Source organism: Xyrauchen texanus, chromosome 32 (assembly GCF_025860055.1).
Source record: "Xyrauchen texanus isolate HMW12.3.18 chromosome 32, RBS_HiC_50CHRs, whole genome shotgun sequence".
Classification (NCBI taxonomy): Eukaryota; Metazoa; Chordata; class Actinopteri; order Cypriniformes; family Catostomidae; genus Xyrauchen; species Xyrauchen texanus.
This window is the reverse complement of record NC_068307.1, coordinates 28,864,231-28,886,730: the sequence shown is the minus strand read 5'-3', so window position 1 is coordinate 28,886,730 and position 22,500 is coordinate 28,864,231. Positions and strand designations below refer to the sequence as shown.

The following is a 22,500-nucleotide window of genomic DNA, read 5'->3' as shown; positions in this document are numbered from 1 at the left end:
CCAATACCAAGTAGACCAGTGTTAAAAAAAGTACCCCCCCCCAGTTACTAAATACCCAAACCGGGGTTCAGCTGGACTAGACACTCCCAGAACTGATTACTGCCAGCCCTGATCAATCAAATCAACATATAAATATAACTTTTTCAGCAGCATGAAGTTGACTAAAAGGTCAAAAGAAATTCCAGAAATGATGAGGAACAAGGTTATTGAAATACATCAGTCTGGGAAGAGTTTCACAGTGATTTCAAAGGCTCTGGGACACCAAAGAACCCCAGTGAGAGCCATTATCTCCAAATGGAGAACACTTGGCACAGTAGTGAACCTTCCCAGAAGTGGCCGTCCTTCCAAAATTCCTCCAAGAGCACAGCGATGACTCATCCAGGAAGCCACAAAAAAGCCAAAATCATCCAAGGAACTGCAGGCTTCTCTCGCATCAATAAGGATCACTGTTCATGACCCCACTAGCAGAAAGACACGGGGCAAAAATGCCATCCATGGAAGAGTGGCGAGGAGAACACCACCGCTAACCCCGAAGAACATTAAGACTAGTCTGAATTTTGCCAAAACACCTTGATGATCCTCAAACCTTTTGGGAGAATGTTTTGTGGACTGATGGGTCGAAAGTGGAACTGGACAGGGGTCCCGTTACATCTGCTGTCAATCAAACACAGAATTCCACAAAAACAACATCATACCTACATCAACAGTCCGGGAGTTAAAGCTCAAGCGCAACTGGATTATGCAGCAAAACAATGATCCAAAGCATAGGAGTCCACCTTTGAACAGCTGAAAAGAAGCTAAATTAAATTTTTGGAGTGGCCTAGCCAAAGTACTGACTTTATATATATTTATTATTTTATCCCCTTTTCTCCCCAATTTGGAACGCCCAATTCCCACTAGTCAGTAGGTCCTCGTGGTGGTGCGGTTACTCGCCTCAATCCGGGTGGCGGAGGACGAGTCTCAGTGTCCTCCGCTTCTGAGACCGTCAATCCGCGCATCTGATCACGTGACTCGTTGTGCATGACACCGCGGAGACTCACAGCATGTGGAGACTCATGCTACTCTCCACGATCCACACACAACTCACCACACGCCCCATTGAGAGAACCACTAATCACCACCACGAGGAGGTTACCCCATGTGACTCTACCCGCCCTAGCAACCGGGACAATTTGGTTGCTAAGGAGACCTGACTGGAGTCACTCAGCACGCCCTGGATTCAAACTCACGACTCCAGGTGTGATAGTCAGTGCCAATACCCGCTGAGATACCCAGACCTCCAAAGTCCTGACTTGAACCCGATTGAGAGGGCAGTTCATGCTCAAACTCTCCAATGTGTCTAAAGCAGTTCTGCAAAGAAGAGTGGGCCAGAATTCCCCCACAGCGCTGTGAAAGACTGATCTCACGTTATGAGAAGCATTTGGTTGCGGTTGTTGCTGTTGAAGGTGGCACAACCAACTATTAAGATTAAGGGGGTAGTTCGTTTTTCACATGAGTGATATAGGTGTTGGATAACGTTTTGCTTCCAAAATAAATAAATAAATATATATATATATATATTTATTTGAAAATTGTATTTTGTGTTTACTCAGGTTGCCTTTGTTTTATGTTATATTTCATTTAAAGATCTAAAACAATTTACACAGCTGCTTTTGAATGGATGGCACTGGATAAAGTTGTTTTTTGAAGTAGATGGTGTAGTTCTGATTAGCAGCGACAGACTGAACCATTCTAACCAGCTAAACTTTGAGCACTTTGGGCAAAATGCATACATACATACATACATACATACATACATACATACATACATACATGTAAGGTCAATTCTGTAGGCAGGTCAGTAGGGTTTCATATCTGTCTGTGTCTCTCTGCTTTACGTCAGACTGTTGGAATGTGTAAATTTACTGTTACAAGCTTTCAGATGTGTGTGTAGGAAAAGGTGTGGTTTAGAGTTACACCTGTGTTCTCACCTTTTGACCTGTGTTGAAAAGCCTGTCCTTATGTGAAGCGATGATGTAATCAGTTGAGCTTGAGAAATGCTTGCTTGATTTGAGAGCAGTTTACACTGACCTCTGACCTTTGACACACAGCAGTAGATCACATTTACCAAACGCACACGCATGCACACACACGAGGACTCTCCATAGATATTATTTTATACTGTATGAACTATAGATTCTGTCAACTACCACTCACAAAACAAATTCAGCATTTTTACATTTTCAATAAAACTTTGTTTAATATGTTTTTTAAGAGATTTAAATTATCCTTGTAATTACCATTTTGTAACCTAAAAAAAGGTCCTTGTAAACCACCTAAACCTGCCCACACACACACGCACACACACACACGCACACACACACACACACACACACACACACACACACACACACACACACACACACACACACACACACACATAAAGCCTTAAAAGACGAGTTCATTATTCATGTTTTAGATGAAAGCACTTTACATAACATTATTTTGTGTTTATATCTGGCAGGTAAACATGCGTTCCCGTAGCAACAGTCTGGAGGAGGGCGGGAAGGTGAAAATGGGAAGATCGTGGCGGCAAGCGTGTGAGTGTGAGGAGGCGTGTCGCGGGACGAGATGCACTCATAAAGACACTGACACCGTTCAGAGAAACCACACGAGTGGCAAACACCGAACACAGAGAGACAGAACTTCCACATCAGCTGCAAAGACTCGAGATCTGTCACGAGACGACCTGCTGTTTCTCCTCAGCATGCTGGAAGGAGAACTACAGGTCAGATGAGAAGACAATGAGACACACTGACACTAACAGCATCTGCGTCATGTCAGTGCTGTTGTTCAGGGCGTAGAGTCAGTGGCCGATTTGTAAAATCGAGGGGTCTAATACTTATGACTGACAAATAAGGTTGTCCAATGTGTTAAAATTAGAAATATTTTTTCAAATCTAGTTTAAAACCTTTGGACACATGGCCATATTATGATAAATCTCATGAAAAGTTATTTTTCTAGATCGCTAACCCACTGTCATAGACACACACTTTTTTACTCCAATAGCCAAACTAGTAAAGGATTTTTGGGCTGTTTCTATGAAGGATATTTAATCAGTGGTGAAAAAAAGTTATTCTACACACAAAAGCATTTTTTTGGTGAAACCCTGAAAATTGTTTGAATTAAAAACATATATTGTAACTGTAAACTCTTCGTAGCAATATCATCTGTCTTCTTTTTAAAGAAAGACAAAATATGAACTGTTTTATTGGCCATTTTTGTAAGTGCGCGAAACTTTTGAAAACTTGCGTTACCTTCAGCGGCATAAGTGTCAAGTGAACACTAGGAAGGACAAGCCAACCCATTGCCAAACTCCCACATACCCGTTTGCCAGTGTTTTTAGAAAACCGGCATCCTTTAGTAAAGGAGAGCTTGCACGCTCAAGGTTGCCAGATTTTGTGACTAAAGTTTCACCCTGGCAGAATATTTCCAAACTGTACAAGTGTCAAGATGTGATTGGGGGATTTCACCTATAGAAATCTGGCAACATCTCACACGATGTCTAATTCTGACAAGTTAATCGCCCTTATTTAAAGTCTGTTATTTATCAAACGTAGATAATTTTACTTGCATGATTAGTTCTAAGTAATATATGACACAATTGATGGTAATCGGAATGGTGGTTTTACAAAGGGTATGCTTTTTGGTATTTCTCTCAGAAAGAGAAATATCACTAAATTGTGATATAATAATTTCCCTTGGCGCGAGCCCCGTCCCACAGTTCAGCGTTCAGATTTATCATTTGAACCATCAGATACTGTCAGAAAATGATGACAGCAGGGGAGAGGAGCTTACCCCCAAAAGGGAATTGGCACCTAATTTCAACTATATCCCAAAAAGAAGATGATAGCTAGTACAACTCTGAGCACAGACAAGATCTTCAGAAGCAGAAACAAATCTGAAAGAAAATGATATGTAAAGGATTATGAACATAACCCTGGATATTGCAACTAGACCTCTACAAAATAAGCACTAAATGTGCCATACCCTGAGAAGTGTAGACAGCTTAATAAAATGCTGAGCCTTGAGAGATACAGAGAGAGAGAGAGAGAATTGTTTGTGAAATACCTTTGCAGAATGGTAAACACTGCTCTGTTGTGCATCAGAGCCCTGGAAAGGGTGGCAATGTTGTGCAATACCCTTGAAAAGGATAACGATGCTTTTGAGGAGTATGAGGGTGGGGGAGTATTGTTTGTGCAATACCTCTGAAAAGGATAACGATGCTTTTGAGGAGTATGAGGGTGGGGGAGTATTGTTTGTGCAATACCTCTGAAAAGGATAACGATGCTTTTGAGGAGTATGAGGGTGGGGGAGTATTGTTTGTGTAATACCTCTGAAAAGGATAACGATGCTTTTGAGGAGTATGAGGGTGGGGAGTATTGTTTGTGCAATACCTCTGAAAAGGATAACGATGCTTTTGAGGAGTATGAGGGTGGGGGAGTATTGTTTGTGTAATACCTCTGAAAAGGATAACGATGCTTTTGAGGAGTATGAGGGTGGGGGAGTATTGTTTGTGCAATACCCTTGAAAAGGATAACGATGCTTTTGAGGAGTATGAGGGTGGGGGAGTATTGTTTGTGCAATACCCTTGAAAAGGATAACGATGCTTTTGAGGAGTATGAGGGTGGGGGAGTATTGTTTGTGCAATACCTCTGAAAAGGATAACGATGCTTTTGAGGAGTATGAGGGTGGGGAGTATTGTTTGTGCAATACCTCTGAAAAGGATAACGATGCTTTTGAGGAGTATGAGGGTGGGGGAGTATTGTTTGTGCAATACCTCTGAAAAGGATAACGATGCTTTTGAGGAGTATGAGGGTGGGGGAGTATTGTTTGTGCAATACCTCTGAAAAGGATAACGATGCTTTTGAGGAGTATGAGGGTGGGGGAGTATTGTTTGTGCAATACCTCTGAAAAGGATAACGATGCTTTTGAGGAGTATGAGGGTGGGGGAGTATTGTTTGTGCAATACCTCTGAAAAGGATAACGATGCTTTTGAGGAGTATGAGGGTGGGGGAGTATTGTTTGTGCAATACCCTTGAAAAGGATAACGATGCTTTTGAGGAGTATGAGGGTGGGGGAGTACTGTTTGTGCAATATCCTTGAAAAGGATAACGATGCTTTTGAGGAGTATGAGGGTGGGGGGGTATTGTTTGTGCAATACCCTTGAAAAGGATAACGATGCTTTTGAGGAGTATGAGGGTGGGGGGGTATTGTTTGTGCAATACCCTTGAAAAGGATAACGATGCTTTTGAGGAGTATGAGTGTGGGGGAGTATTGTTTGTGTAATACCTCTGAAAAGGATAACAATGCTTTTGAGGAGTATGAGGGTGGGGGAGTATTGTTTGTGCAATACCTCTGAAAAGGATAACAATGCTTTTGAGGAGTATGAGGGTGGGGGAGTATTGTTTGTGTAATACCTCTGAAAAGGATAACGATGCTTTTGAGGAGTATGAGTGTGGGGGAGTATTGTTTGTGTAATACCTCTGAAAAGGATAACAATGCTTTTGAGGAGTATGAGGGTGGGGGAGTATTGTTTGTGTAATGCCTCTGAAAAGGATAACGATGCTTTTGAGGAGTATGAGGGTGGGGGAGTATTGTTTGTGTAATACCTCTGAAAAGGATAACAATGCTTTTGAGGAGTATGAGGGTGGGGGAGTATTGTTTGTGCAATACCTCTGAAAAGGATAACGATGCTTTTGAGGAGTATGAGGGTGGGGGAGTATTGTTTGTGCAATACCTCTGAAAAGGATAACGATGATTTTGAGGAGTATGAGGGTGGGGGAGTATTGTTTGTGTAATACCTCTGAAAAGGATAACAATGCTTGATTGTATTTGAGCCCCGAGTTGGGCGAGCATTCAGTTGTGCTGTACCCTTGAAAAGAGTAACCCTCGCAATGGTTAAAAAAGCTCTCACCCAAATAAGAAGTATTAAATCAGTATTACCAATAATAGTACAAATACAACTGCACTGGAAAAGTTACAAAAGACATAAAATATGAAAACACAGAAACAATATTGAAAACAGTACACACATTATTTACCCATGAAGCACACTGCACCGGCTGTTGGGCACTCCTACACTTATATGATTATGAATGTGAATGTGCTGGGCAATTCCACCATTATGCATGTGACATTTTTAGTGAAAATTTGAAATTTAACTTCATATATAAAGAAGTCATTGAAATTGAAATATCAAATCATTTGAATGTATAATCATATTCACATACATGGACAAAACAACTGAAAATGTTCAGTCTAGACACCCTTTTTTTTTACAGTTCAGATCCAGAAATTAGCATGCGTTATGGATGTGAGCAAATTAAAAATATAAAATGCCATCAGCCACCAGCTAGATATCTGACATTTGTTTCCCCCATAAGAAAATAAACTGTGAACTTGTGTATCTTGATTGTAGATACACAATCAAGCTGCGTTGCAGACATAAGCGTTTGGGGTTTGTGTGAGGAGCAACCGACAGAAAACCATAGTTTAACTATGGCACTTGGAATAAAATCATAGTAACCACAAAATTAACCATGGTTACTACAGTCATGGTTACTACAATAATCGAGGGAACAAACTTTCCTATAAGGGGCTTTGTAGAACTCTGACATTGAGATATGTATAAAACATTGAAATCACAGATCTGTGAGTCTGTAGACCTGTCTGAGGGAAAGATCGCCCTGAGGACACGACGAAACATTTAATATAAAGCAGAGACAGTCAAACCCTGTGAAAGACTCCAGAGGTACAGGCTAGAGAGAGAGAGAGAGAGTGAGTGAGTGAGTGAGTGAGTGAGAGATAGAGAGAGAGAGAGTGAGAGAGAGAGAGAGATAGTGAGAGTGAGTGAGTGAATGAGTGAGAGAGAGTGAGAGATAGAGAGAGAGAGAGAGTGAGAGAGAGAGAGAGATAGTGAGAGTGAGTGAGTGAGAGAGAAAAAAAGAAAAAAGTGATTTAAGCTTTAGGCAACTAACTTTAATTAAGTAGTAAATAAAAATTCAAAACCCTTCACCTGTAAAAACCTGATGAATATTTAATTCAAACAGCCTCAGAATGACAGAGTAAATTAACTCTTGTGTTGAATAATTGAACTGTTTTACATGAATGTTCTGAGTTAAATACAAATTAAACTTTATGATTAGCATTTGTGGCATACTGTCTATTACCATTCAAAATGATTGAATGTTGTCGTTCAGTTTATTACATGAAAAGGAAATCTTACAATTACAGTAAAACACTTACAATGGCAGTAAACAGAGAGTCAACATTTAAATAGCTGCAGAAGTCCCTTTAACATTAAACTACATTTGCACTACTAGAGTAGTGTTATAGAATCAGTGAACGACCGATATAACCACAGAACGCTAGTAAACCTGATCACTTCACATTATAGGTGCAAGGAAACCAGATCTCCAAACCACACACACAGTGACGCTTGACCAGACGTTCATCCACCTAGAAGAGTAATCTTACCTCAAAAGGACAATTTCCAGTAAAATATCTCAACTCAGTATTTCATGAAAGTACTTAGTCAAAGAGGGTACTCCAAAGGTTCCTTAGAAGGGTTAATGCTCATGGTGATGTATTGGGAACAATACCATAAAGATGATGCCAGAACCCAATGTTCTTTTCTAAACAGAATATCAGTACCTCTATATTCAACATGGACAATATAAAAATGTCAAAGACAGATAAATAAATGACAATGCACTGAAACATTAGGGAGTCAATAGGAAAAGATATTTGGACAGACACTTTTGTTTTATTACAATCTTGATCTCTTGAGACTCGGTTTAATTTTCAAGACTATACTTCTGGAATCATGATTCAGATCTGATCCCTGATTTCAGGCATTTAAATGACCCATATACTCCTGATAAGTGGGTACAAGTGGGTCATTTAAAAGCCTTTAGTTTATAGTTACTTCTTTTAATATCCCTGACTTCAACTCTTAGTTATTCCCTTCATAATCCCTAATTTCCACATTTAATATTCGGAAACAAGCTGCCCATGTCTGCTTTTGAACCCTCCAGTACTCTTGGCTTTTCTGCAACATTCCTTTAATAAGACCGTCTATGTGTTTGTTGCAGGCGAGAGACGAGGTCATCACCGTCCTGAGAGCAGATAAAATCGATCTGGCTCTTCTGGAGGCCAAATACGGGTTTGTGACGCCTCCGAAGGTTTTGAAGGCTCTGCAGAGAGACGCGATACAGGGCGAAAACTGCAACTGGCAGGACGACATCTATGAGAAACCCATGACGGAGGTATGACGGGTACAACCCTATTTTCATTATTTTTGTTTCCCTCCCCCTGTCCCCTCCCAGATTCTGGCAGACGGGGCTTAGGGCACGCCCTCCCCCAGGGAAAGGGGAGGGGGGTATATGTCATGCTGGGGGCTCCCTGGCCTGAGAGAATGAGGGAGGAGCCGTAAACGATCTCTCTCTCCCACACCATCTTCCGCAGTCGGCCTTTATCCCTCTCGGAGGCTTGATTAGCCTGATAAGGGACCGGGTTTGTAGAATCACGACCCCGCCCCGCCCTCCGTCCTGTCACAATATCTTTACCTGTTGAGGCTGCTGCCATATTGATTCATTTTACATGACGTCACCACATCTACAAAGATGCGAACGCTTCTTACTATCACAGTAACTCTGAACGCAACATCAGGCCCCTCTGGATAGAATAATGCACTGACAAAATATATCAAGATAAGTCATGCTAATACCATGGCATATCTTAACCGTCCTATGGTATTCAAAAATGGCAACTTCCTTTAGTATTTGCGGGCATTATTTATGTAATGCACATTTAAAACATGGATTATGTTCATGAATCTGTTTGTTTCTGTGACGTCTGAAGGACATGCGGCTTCTAACATGTGCTGTTACACGCGTGTCACAAAGAGGAAATATAAACATTATTCTCAAAAAACGAAACTTTTCTTTGAAATTTTTTTTGTGAATGTAAATTAAAATGAAAGCAAATAAGTAATGTGATTACTTTTTCATTAAATTGATCAGTAATCTGATCACAACTTTAGAGAAATAATGTGTAATCTGTAGTGGATTACTTTGTTCTCCGTCAGTTGGACAGGCTGGTGGAACAGCAGCGAGAGACGTACAGACGGATGTTGGAGCAGCTGCTGATGGTGGAACAGTCTCACAGACAGACACTCATCAGACTGCAGGACGAGAAGAGGAACCACAGCGACTTCATGAGGAAGAGTGACGAGTTCACCGGCCTCCTGGAGCAGGAGAGAGAGAGGTCAGTCACCTGTGCCGCGCAAAACTACAGGGGTAGTTTTAAGAGGATAGTTCCGCCAACATGAATGTCCTGTCATCATTTACTCACCTTCATGAACACGGACACATTCTGAGGAGTGAATGTTCAGCCTCAGTCACCATTTACTGTGTGCAGTGAAAGTCAACAGTAACTGACAGTCAAATGTTTTGCAAAGTGTGTTTGTGCTATATTTCTTGAAAATCAGTGTCGCACTGCAAAGACACATTTGTGTAGAAGTATTTTGTCTCATTAAGGGTTATTTTGAGTGCTCTCTCTGAACGAGAACATAAGAGTAGATTTTCCAGAAAAAGTTAAACACATTGGAGCATGTTTGGAAACAGGGGATTCATGTTTCTAGTTTTCAGAAAAGTGTCTGTTTCAAAAGTTGAAGGAATGGTTTGGGGTATTACGCCAACAGATTCAGTTATAGTGTGTCAGCAATGGAGAAAAACTGTATTAACACAATTGAACACTCATTTCCCTATCTGAGCTAAAGTCACACAAAACCAACACGAGAGAAACAGAGCGTCGTCTTGGCTTTCATGTGCTGGACAGATTCAAGTCTTGTCGGATGAGTGCAGTGTGCATGAATCCATGTGAATCTGCTGGATATTTTTACACAAACTCATCCGGACTGAATTAGATTTCAGCTTTTAAATGGTAACAGGGACTATTTCTGTTAGAGATATATTATCAGCCTCGGTTTATATTTAATCTACTAGGACTTATTTTTAAGAGCCTTGTAAGGTCATGAAAATGGAAACATTATTAATGGCTTGGAGTTAAATGTGTGTTTGGCACCGATACGAATCTGATAATAACAGCAGTGACTGTTTAAAGTCCAGTGATTATTACTGAGAGATGTTTGTCCAACTGAAGTGGGAAACTAAACAACTCTTTCAGCTTCATTGAATTCTACCCGCTCAACACCAGCTTCATGTGCAACAGTAAAGAGAAGACTCTTATGGGAAGAACTGCAAAGAAAAAGACACTTTTGAAACAGAAACACAAAAAGAAAAGTTTCGAGTGGGCAAAGAAACACAGACATTGCACAACAGATAATTGGAAAAGAGTGTTACGGATCTTCACCCCATTGAGCTTTTGTGGGATCAGCTAGACTGTAAGGTGCGTGAGAAGTGTGGGGTGAAAGGTCAAGTGCTACAGGAAGTGTGGGGTGAAAGGTCAAGTGCTACAGGAAGTGTGGGGTGAAAGGTCAAGTGCTACAGGGAGTGTGGGGTGAAAGGTGAAGTGCTACAGGAAGTGTGAGGGGAGAAAGGTCAAGTGCTACAGGAAGTGTGGGGTGAAAGGTCAAGTGCTACAGGAAGTGTGGGGTGAAAGGTCAAGTGCTACAGGGAGTGTGGGGTGAAAGGTCTAGTGCTACAGGAAGTGTGGGGTGAAAGGTCAAGTGCTACAGGAAGTGTGAGGCGAAAGGTCAAGTGCTCAGGAGGTGGGGTGAAGGTCAAGTGCTACAGGAAGTGTGGGGTGAAAGGTCAAGTGCTACAGGGAGTGTGGGGTGAAAGGTCAAGTGCTACAGGAAGTGTGGGGTGAAAGGTCAACTGCTACAGGAAGTGTGGGGTGAAAGGTCAAGTGCTACAGGAAGTGTGGGGTGAAAGGTCAAGTGCTACAGGAAGTGTGGGGTGAAAGGTCAACTGCTACAGGAAGTGTGGGGTGAAAGGTCAAGTGCTACAGGAAATGTGAGGGGCGAAAGGTCAAGTGCTACAGGAAGTGTGGGGTGAAAGGTCAAGTGCTACAGGAAATGTGGGGTGAAAGGTCAAGTGCAACAGGAAGTGTGTGGTGAAAGGTCAAGTGCTACAGGAAGTGTGGGGTGAAAGGTCACATGAGCATCTGGACAAACTGACCGCTAGAATAACGAGGATCTGTAAAGCTGTCATCGCTGCACATGGAGGATTTGTGGATGAGAACTCTTTGAAGTAGTTTAAGAAGTTATGATTTTTTTTTTTCCGATTGTAATAGTAATTATTCACGTTATTAATGTCCCGACTATATATTGTGATCAGATGAATGCCACTTTGGTGAATAAAAGTACTAATTTCTTTTCATAAAATCTGTACATTATTCCAAACGTTTGACCAACAGTGTATAAATATATTTATAGCTTACCATCTTTTTAAAGTTTTAAAAACAGCAAGTGAATTTCAGTCATGAAATATCTGAAAGATTTAGCATGTTTATGTGGGTAATTGATAGCATATCGGTCTTGGTGGAGTAGATCTGCTACGCTGCTGATGAGCACGTATGGACACTACTACTGCAGGAATATACACAGACATACTGAGTTAAGCATGACGACATCCTGCTGCATCAAGCATCTCAGAAACACTGCTGCACAAATAGACATGAATGCAATCCCCATGTGGCAGATATAGACACGGGGCTGGAGTGGAGGAGGGTTCAGTTGCATACAGAGCAAATTTAAATGTCAGGCAAAGAGTTGATTGGCTACCCGAATACACCTAATAGGATCAGCTTCCACCATGTGATCCGATTGGCTTTGCCATATCACATGTGAGCGAGCCTATCAGCCATTCATGCATGACCTCTCAACTTTGTGTCACTTGCTCGCGCTTGTATTTTTTAAAATAACATTTGTCCATAAATTTGCCCATATCACTGCTGCTCTGTATTGAAATCTTCTGAAGCCGTACATTAGCACTGTGTGAGGAACAGCCCAAAAGTGAAGTCTTGATTCACTGAACATCTGGTGCACATGCAAGATTGCTTTAATGAATAAGAGTCAGCGCATATAAAGAATAATTCAATGACAAAACAATGTTCTGCTTAAACTGTCTAGAATAACTGACTATACTTTTGATTTCATCAGCACCTGTTTGATCAACAAAAATTGTTATTTAGAAACTACAAATCACTCTAATTTCCTCATTTTAAAGATCACAGATGACATGATGCAACAGCCATCTGCCAATGAGAAATCAGCTGAAGTGTCCTAGTTTTTATTCTCAATGAAGTGGAAATCTTTCAAGAAGTTCAGCTGGAAGTGTGTGTGTGTGTGTGTGTGTGTGTGTGTGTGTGTGTGTGCACATGTCTGTGTGTGCGCATGTGTGTGTGTGTGTGAGTGAGTGTGTGTGTGTGTGTGTGCACATGTCTGTGTGTGATGTGTGTGTGATGTGTGTGTGTGTGTGATGTGTGTGTGCATGTGTGTGTGTTTGTGATGTGTGTGTGTGTGTGTGTGTGTGTGTGATGTGTGTGTATGATGTGTGCATGTGTGTGTGTGTCTGTGTGTGTGTGTGATGTGTGCATGTGTGTGTGTGTGTGTGATGTGTGTGTGTGTGTATGATGCGTGTGTGCGCATGTGATGTGTGTGTGTGTGTGTGATGTGTGTGCGTGTGTAACATCTGGTTAGAGTTAGCTGGTTGCTGCTGCCTCATAAATTCAGATAAAGTGAGGCATTAGATCATCAGAGCTGCAGTCAGTGAGCGATACATCAACATTCATATTTACAACATTACACTGATAGAGAGACATGTATGTGAATACAAGAGAGAGAAACAGACTGGGTCTGGTGTCCATTCCCGTTCTCTGCAGCACATTTTCCTGCGAGTATGTAATGTCAGCACACAGAGGAAATGATGACATGCTGCTACAATGCATCCTACAACAATAGATTAATGAGCGTGAAATTAAAACCTGCTGCACTTCAAACGGTCGACATGTCCACACGCCTCATGCTGTGATAAAACAAGCACTCGCTTCTACAAATATTTAATGATGGTTCACCATGATACTGTTGTGTCTTTCTGCTGTAATGCTCCAGAACAACAGCAGCATCTATTTGTGATTAGAAACAGAAAACTCTGTCACTAAATTCTGATTGGATGAGTCACAAACGCTGAAACAAACACACACACACATTGTATATTAATGCACCAAGTTTCTACATTGTTTGAATTATGAATTACTTGGAAAAGTCTTCATTTGGATCATTAATAATTAATAAAGGTGCAGTGTGTATATCAGTCCTACTAGCATCGGCAAATGCAAATGATTGAATCAGCAGCTGACATGTCGAATCACTCAAATAAAAGATGAAATGTACAAATGGATTACTAATAGTGACTGTGAACATTAAAGATACAAGTGCTTTAAGTCCAGAAATGAAGGCACAACTCTGTGGCCATTTAAACAATGAGTCACGGTTTCTCAATAAGCAACTCTTTTCACGTTACTCATTTGAACATTACAACACTTCTGTACATTTTGTTCTAGAGTTTGATACAGAAACATCTGCAAACATCTCCGAGGCGTCACTGAGTCGAACGTTAACGGCATCGTAATAGTGGACATCCCGATGGGCCGAGACCAGAACCATCCTGTTGATCATTGCATTGTATTACCAGTTTGTGAATGTGTCCAATATAAATCTCTCGCGTCTCCTTGCACGGTAATTAGCGACACCTTGGATGGGCAGATATTTTTTATGGCGTTGCTCGTGTCAGACACATTCATGTTTGAGCCCAGAACCTCGTCCAAACCAAACATACCTTCAGATCAGCTCATGTGATTACAGGAAGCACACTTCCAGAGATGTTTCATAAGGAGAATCGTCTGGAGGACACGGGGAGCGTGCGATTAGTCATTGTGAATTACAGAACAGCTGTTGAGACTCATCTGACAGATTCACACTGACCAGAAGACCTTCATAATCTCAATCATCAACACAGTTCCAGTTCCTGAAGACAAGACCGTTACGACTAACAAATATATTGTCTCGCTGGCCTTTTGTCTCTATTATGTCACTCATTTAGTTTCACTGAGATTTCTGAGATGTTTGTTTCTATTCAAGAAACTGGCAAATATTACTGATCACCTCTGGAAATATTTAGTTATAAACAATTCACACACACACACACACACACACACACACACACACACACACACACACACACACACACACACACACACACACACACACACACACACACACACACACACACACACTCACACTCACACACACACACACACACACACACACACATACACACACACACTCACACACACACACATACACACACACACTCACTCACACACACACACATACACACACACTCACACACACACACACATACACACACACTCACACACACACAAAAGAAAATAAATAGGGTCAAATCTGATAGAATCCCGACTTATGTATGTCAATGCATTATATAACAAAATATCAAACCAATGTTTTGCAAAAAGTTTTTGTGTTGTTTTCCAGTAAGAATATCTAAAACAGGATTAGTTTACTTGAGAAGCAAAGTCTTGTTTTCAGAGAAATCCAACAAGATTTTGTAACATTTATGCTTATAACAAGGAAAACGAGTTACCAATGGGGTAATAAATGGGTGTTGTGTCGATGCAGTGACACTAGGGGTCTCTCTTGAGAGCCTCGGTTACATCTTTGAGAAAAGGCCAGTGAGATTTGGCGTGCATCTGTTCAGACAGCTTTTGAGCTGAGGTGCCGAGAGTAAGGTCCCAGCCATTTCAGCGGCTTAGTACAGTGTTGTGGCAAGAGGGACACAATGTCTCGTTCCCGTCATCAGGAAACGGAGGTTACAACAGTAACCGAGACGTTCCCTTCTGTCACTCACTCGACGTTGTGTCGATGTAGTGACACTACGGATCCCTATTTAAAAACGCGTTCCATGGACTACTGATGCAGTTGCAAGCATCAATATATGCACGCAAGCAGCTATACGTGTGCGAAAATAGCAGGTGCATCAGGCTGCACGTAACCTTCCCCAATGTCCCATGAGACGTCATATAGTTCCCCACATCCCTGAGGCAGGGAACGTAACTAGCCTGGGAGCAGGCCGCGCCAGCCTCTGCCTTTTCTCTCTCTATGTTAGTTGCGGCTGGGGCCATCTAACACTATAACACGCATCGGGGAAGGCGTTCTTTTCCAATCCTATTCTTTCAGGGGGAAAAGACCCCACGGAGACCACATCCTGCCCAACAGGGGAGGTTAACATGTGGCGAATACGTCACATGGGCTTACCAGCCACACGTGGAAGTGGCGCGGCAGGGAGGAGCTCTAGAAATACAGGGAGCTCTGCCCAAGGGAGATGCGGGTCTGCCAACAGGGGGATCGTACCAGGGAAATGCATCACAGGAGATATTGGAATAATCAGAACCTATGGAGCACCTATTCCAGTGCAGGAAAGCCGCTGTCCACCAGGCAGACAAAGAGCTGCTCAGAGTGTCTAAAGCTCTGCATGCGATCCAAGTAGGTGCAGACATCTGGAACCTTCCTTCCCCCGGAAGGAAAGCCACGACCGCAACGTTGCCATGCTCTCACAATGAGAACATGAACCATCCACAAATGCTGCCTCAGTGAGTTCTCTGCCCAGACACGTGAGCAGCGCCCGTGGCCATCTGAAGCAGAGAGGTAAAGACCCCATCCAGGAATAAAGCAAGGATGGAAAGGCATCTTTTTAAAGACACAAAACATGCGTCTTTGAAAAGACCTTCAACGTCCAAGTGCTTGCTCTTTTAGAGAAATATAATCTTTTAGAGACTAAACTCTTTTAGGTGGCTGTCGAAGCACACAGGGGCGTAGTCTGCACTGGGGTCCAGAGAAGAGAAAAGCTGATTTGCGCCGTATCTCCAACAGCACACGCTCTTGATAGAGGTGAGTGGAACAGCAGCTCGCTGAAACACAACCGCTCGGCTCCAAAGAAAAATCCTGTTTGAACAGACGCACGCCTCCCTCCTTTTATACCCGTATGTCTGGGGTAGGGGCATGCAAATTCTGTTCACCAATTCTCATTGGCCTTTTCTCAAAGATAAGAGGTAACCGAGGCTCTCAAGAGACCCCTAGTGTCACTACATCAACACAATGTTGAGTGAGTGACAGAAGGGGAACATTTGAAAGGGGAAACGGGTGTATTTTTCTTCCCCATTGGCAAATAGTTTTTACCTGATTTAATCATGAACCGCACCAAATTTTGTTCGATTTCTCCAAAAACGAGACTTGATACCTCATGCCATTCAAAGCCTGAACGCGGTTAACACACATTTCTCCATGTGTAAACACCAAGTTGCAAAATTCACACACCAGTCAGAATTTTCTAATAAATGAAAAGGTGAATAATGAATCCAAATAGAGACTGAGACAAAGAGGTAGAGGAAGGTGAAGAAGAACGATATGTTGTCCCAGCCTCCACTCTAGCTGGCTGTTCTTGTACATGATATCTCAATGGTGGCCAACAAGTCCAGTGAGTCGTTTATGGGTACATCTATCATTCTCTGCAATTTGCTTAAGACAGGTGAGGTAACATACAGGGGACATTACAGCAGGTTAGAGGCTATTGTGCTGTCCTGTGTCACATGATCTGATCATTTGTAAAAATATGTTTACTCTGTCTTGCCCGACTGTACTTGTTCTTCTGTATTTCTGCAATAGTGAGGGACATTTGGTTTGTGTGCCAACTTTACAGTATACTAGATTCCTTATTTTGCTTATTTCTCTATTCTTTGAAATCATTTGTTACTGTAGAGATTTATTTTATTCTTCCCCAGGCATCACTTTACAGTGCTGTAGTGAAGACTTACCCTCAAATGGACTTTTTGAACATTGCCTTACAGTGTTTACCTGCACTCCTCCATATATTATTTACATTTACAGACCTGCAAAATTCTTCCTGGTTGATTCCGTGTTTGTATTGATGACACTTCTGATGAGCAATAGTTTGTGTTTGCTGGATTGTGTCATTTGAAGCCAGTGTAGCCGGCGAGAACCGGCTTGAAAAAATAAATGATAATTTAATGATAAACTTAATCAAAACACACATGTGTCGGACAGCTGAACATAACTCTCTCTCTGTCGACTGCCGACTTCGGTCGCCTTAATCCCTCTCGGGCTTCATCGGCCTAACTAGGGGCGGGGTGTACGGAATCATGACCCGCCCTCTGCCCTGACACACACACATTATTCCAAAGGCAAAACATTTTTTCTTCTTTGTAGTCATTCATAAAAATATAGTAACTTTCTTGGCCTCTGAAATGACTTTCCTTCTCAGCTGACATCATCAAGCCCTCTTATTTTTCACTCACCTGTTGTATAATCAATTCCACATGTCCCGCTCTACAGTCCCGCTCTACAGTCCCGCTCTACAGTCCCGCTCTACAGTTCTTCACTGAACGTCCTGTTTCATTGGATAATGCATCACATTATGGAAGTTATATGGATTGTGAACACTGTTTTATGCTCATTTTGAACAACAAAAGCCTTTGTGTTACTCACAGATTTCAGGTGAAGCTGTTATCGGTTTGTGTGAGTGATTGAACGCCAACACCAAATCAAACACTACGAACATGTTTAGAGTTGTGGGCTCTGTGAATATGAGGTCATTCAGCCCGCGGCCCTTGATTGCATGTCGTAATGTGATTACATATCTGTGATAGAATGCTCTAAACCACATTAGTACACACACACACACACACATAAACATAAACACACACAAACATGCACACACACACACACACACACACACACACACACACACACACACACACACACACACATAAACATAAACACACACAAACATGCACACACACACACACACACACTCACACATATACACACACACACACACACACACACACACACATAAACACACACAAACACTCACACAAACCCACACATGCACACACACACACACACACACACACACACATGCACACACTCACACACACACATAAACATAAACACACACAAACATGCACACACACACACACACTCACACATATACACACACAAACACGCACACATAAACACACACAAACACTCACACAAACCCACACATGCACACACACACAAACACACACACACACACACACACACACACAAAAACAAGCTCTCCGGGAAACACTTTGGTTTTTTTTTATGTCTCATTTTCTTCTCCCCCTCACAAATCTTTTTTTTCTCTGGAAAGAGGCGAATGCCTTGTAAGGAATAGCGGTGGATTACAGGCGAATCTGCCCTTTCTGTTATCCCACAACTTGGCTGGAGATCCACACATGTTGTGTCAAAGGAAGTTTGTTCAAGGTTCTGTCACTTGAGTGTTGCATTCTCCGGCTGTAGTGTCACAAGATTGCAACATGGTTTATAATGATTTAGATCAGTGATTCTCAAGTGTTGCAAACCAAAAATTAGACACAGATCTGTTCTGATGGAGAGACAGCTACAACAATGCTTACAGCACTAATCAGTTTGTGTCACTTCTTGATTACTGCGGCCCAAGATGAGGGAGTTTGCTGTGGCTTTTCTCAAAGTTGTGATGCCATTTGTGCTGTTTTTTGTGTTGTTTTGCAGTAAACTACAATTAAGGATATGCATGAATAATTGAATAATCAACTACTCAAATATCACAAATACATTTTCCTTTGTGCATTTGCCTGCCGTGAGCAGTCAGTGCTGCATTTCCCTCTGAATCGCTCACCAAGTCTCGCAGTTACAATTGAGTCCACCGAGGGGCGCTCGGGGTGTGTGTCGTTGAGGTGTTGGATGAGAGAAGAAGAAATCAGGGCATCTTTGTGTGCTTTCAAGCAAAGCCAATTGGTTTTCGGTTGATGTTGGAGTCATGCAAACCAACGGATGAGGATCTGTTTTTAAGGTGGAAAGAAATGCGAAGCGGCACAAGAAACTCTGAAGCTTACCAGACGGTTATGTGAACACGGTTAGAGCACATTTTATAAACAGCCAACTTTCACCACATGTTGTTCTGAATAATAACATGTGAAATGATATTAATGCGAAGGCTTTAGAGTTCATACACGTGCGTTATCCTAATGCGTCAGTATTGTTTCTATGAAAGCTCCGGGCGAGGGCAAACGTTTTTGACTCTTATTTTATTTTTATATATTTTTTTTTTATTTATCATTAATGCATATTCCATCCATCCATCCATCGTCAACCGCTTATCCTGTGTACAGGGTCGCGGGGGGCTGGAGCCTATCCCAGCTAACATTGGGTGAAAGGCGGGGGACACCCTGGACAGGTCGCCAGTCCATCACAGTTAATGCATATTGTTCATTAAATATTTTACCAAAAGAAAAGCAGTTCATTGAACTTTTCTTATTTTGAAATCATTCTTGGTAACATATGTGAATAAGAAATATGTTTTTTGTGGGTTACAGTACTCTACTACAAAATGACTTGAAAGGTGTCCCACACAAGGTGTGGTCATTAGGGCCAAAGTACGGGTTAATACAGGACAGAATGTGTCAAGCTTTTAGAGCATTTGTTTTGCTGCTGTCAAACATGAACTGCAGCTTCCACAAATGATGCAGATTCATTATTTCAGTTGCAAGATCACAATATCCTGGAGGGATTGTCTAAACATATATCCGTCTATAGTTACGAGAGACTTTTCAATTCACAACATATCTGTTGTGTTGATGTCAAAGGTGGTCCAATCAAACTCAATGCACAAAAATTCATCTCACTCACTCAAAGCACATCAAATTAGACCGATGTCAACATGACGTGAACTCATCCTCAAACACCATCAATAAAACTACACAAGGTCAAAGAAAACATCACCCAGATTACATTCAACACTTTGTTGGGTCGCCGCTTGAAAATCCAACCCAGCTGTGAAGCAGTTGATTTAGAAGATGAAATAAAGTCTCACTCTTTATTTCGGCCAGTGGGTCACTCCGTGCCTTTTGTTGTGTGGTTACATCCAAGAGCTGGAGCTTCTGAAATGACGTGACGTTTACGAGTGTTGACCGGTATAACCTTTACTAAAGAGTCCATAAGAATGAGGACTAAAGTAAAGAAGCACCACTGAGCAACTGAAAGTATTGTCAACTGAACGACAGTGAATTCAGTATTGATGCCTTCAATCTCTCTCAATGTCATGTTTAGTTCCTGTGAGATGTATTCAGACCGCTCAAACCTCCATTTCTCCTCAATGACTTCATGTTTTATACATATACACTCTGAGGAGATCATAAACTACAGTGCAATTAATGAACGCTCTCTGAACTTTACAGTCAACTCATTCCAGCGAGCGTTCAATGGCCAGAACCATTTTACAATCACACAGTGTATTTCTTGGCCACTTTTGTTATACCTTGTGAAAACATCTAGAATGAATATTTTGGCAACACTTTACAATAAGGATCAATTAGTTAACAACATGAGTTAACATGAACTAATAATAAACAATGCTTTTATATTTTAAGTAGTCTTAGTTCATGTTAGTTTTAACATTTACTCTCATTTTTTAGACCACATTTGTAAATGTCAACATTATAAAAGGGTCCTGGATGCTGATATCTGATGGTTATTCTTGCTGCCTAGCAACATTCTGTTTACTGGGACTATATTTTCGAGTGGAAGGACGGTATTTAATGATGTTACTTACAAACATTTACATAACTCCTTAAACTCTATGGACCTGCCGGCCGGGGCGCCATATCACTTAAAAGATTACATTTAAAACATTAAAGTCTCCGGACACATAAGTCAGGCATGTGAGGTGTCATTTTAAAGCTTACAATCGGAACTTTTCAGAGATATCCATCATGTCTGCATTTATGTTACTTAAAATAACAAAATAAGGTCTCAAGTCATTTGCGTTAAAAATAAGCACCCCCTAGAGGTAATGGGGTAGAAATGTATTTAAAAATAAAAGTCCTTCATATAGCACAGAAATGGACAAGTCATATATGAAATGAAAGCTCTCACTCTCATGAATGTGACTGTACAGATTATTGTGTTGCACTAATATCACAGTCTGAAAGATTATCAAAAGAATCACAAAGTGAAATATGATTTCTGTAACACATCAAATATAAACGTCTCTTTTATAGTCCAATAACTGCTGCTGCCCAAATATCTCAAAACTTTAGATCTGCTTTTACCTTTGGCTGTGTTTTAAAAATATTTCATCTAGTGTTTTCTGCCCCATAGTGGAATAAAACGAGACTTCTCAAAGTGAGAAAGTGAACAGAACCAGAATTACATGTTTACAAACGTAAAAATAAAAAACAAAAGATTTTAAAATACTTTCTGTTAATCATGAGATTATAAACACATACAATATTCTTTATGAATAATGTGTGTGAATGGTGCACTTTTAAATTTGATTGTGAAAAATTGCAGGCGGCCCAAAAATGCTCTTCAGCCGTAACTATATTCACAAAATAGCACAAGCTCTCATGCCTTAATGCTTCATTATTTAATGCACTATGAACTAACAATGAACAATTGTATTTTTATTAACTAGCATTAACAAAGATGAATAAACGCAGTAAACATGTATTGTTCATTGTTAGTTCATGATATATTAACGTTAACGAACTGAACCCAATGGTAAAGTGTTACCAATGTTTTTCATTCAGTAAGTTTGGTTTATGTGCATTTTACTCTGTTTAGAATATCATAGTGCATAAAATGTAAAGTCTTATTTGTATGATTGATTTTCTTATTTGAAGATTGAAAGTTTTTGGGAATCGGGCATTAAATCTGTTAATAAAGACATTTAAAAAGTAGCAAAACCAAATGAAAAAGACACGATAACACCAGTTTCAATGCAAATGAACCGCTGGGACATTAAAGTGTCTGTGGTTGAAGAATCCAATAATCTCTGAAATTTCTGTCAATCTTATGAAAGCTATAAACGGCCCTAACGATCGATGGATCTGAGTGAACGTTCGTTTTTAAGGCGCCGTTTCACAGACCAACAGACAAAGTGAAAAATCGAATAAGGTTTTAAAAGCTCCCTAAGTTTCTTGGAAAGTCTTGTAGAAATGTAATTGAAATCATCTGGAACATTCTGGTGTGGCGTGAACACAGCAGCAGTTATTTTAATGAAAGCATGAGCAGATCTCAAACTCTCACACCGAGAATTAACACATGTGTTCAGTATCACACTTTACACTAAAGATCATCATCTACCAAATCTAAAATACAGAGTCAGTCCAGACTGCAACCGTGTTCTCGTGTGTTTAGAGATGTGAATGAGTCATGATTCAGTGTTTGAATGGATTATATGAGCCCGTTCAGCTGCTGTTTGTGTCTCCTGATGTTTATAAAACATGAAAGACTCGATTCTGATCCGATGATCTCAACGGTGTCTCACAAACATCTCAGAACATGTAATGAACTCTCAGACTACTTATTAAATAGCAGAACAATGA

The 22,500-nt window shown here is 41.0% G+C and overlaps 1 protein-coding gene across 3 annotated transcripts in view; it reads left to right on the top strand.

Annotated features, from left to right (window-relative positions):
• The window catches only part of LOC127626102 (filamin A-interacting protein 1-like), a 92,148-nt gene that overhangs the window by 40,222 nt on the left and 29,426 nt on the right, over nucleotides 1-22,500 (top strand). For 2 of the 3 annotated variants that reach the window (XM_052101659.1, XM_052101660.1), the window contains 3 exons: nucleotides 2,504-2,767; nucleotides 8,136-8,309; nucleotides 9,131-9,309. In XM_052101659.1, the coding sequence (XP_051957619.1) occupies nucleotides 2,510-2,767; nucleotides 8,136-8,309; nucleotides 9,131-9,309 (611 nt within the window). In that variant the 5' untranslated portion in view covers nucleotides 2,504-2,509. The remainder of the gene's footprint in view (nucleotides 1-2,503; nucleotides 2,768-8,135; nucleotides 8,310-9,130; nucleotides 9,310-22,500) is intronic. The other variant, XM_052101661.1, reaches the window with a different exon arrangement.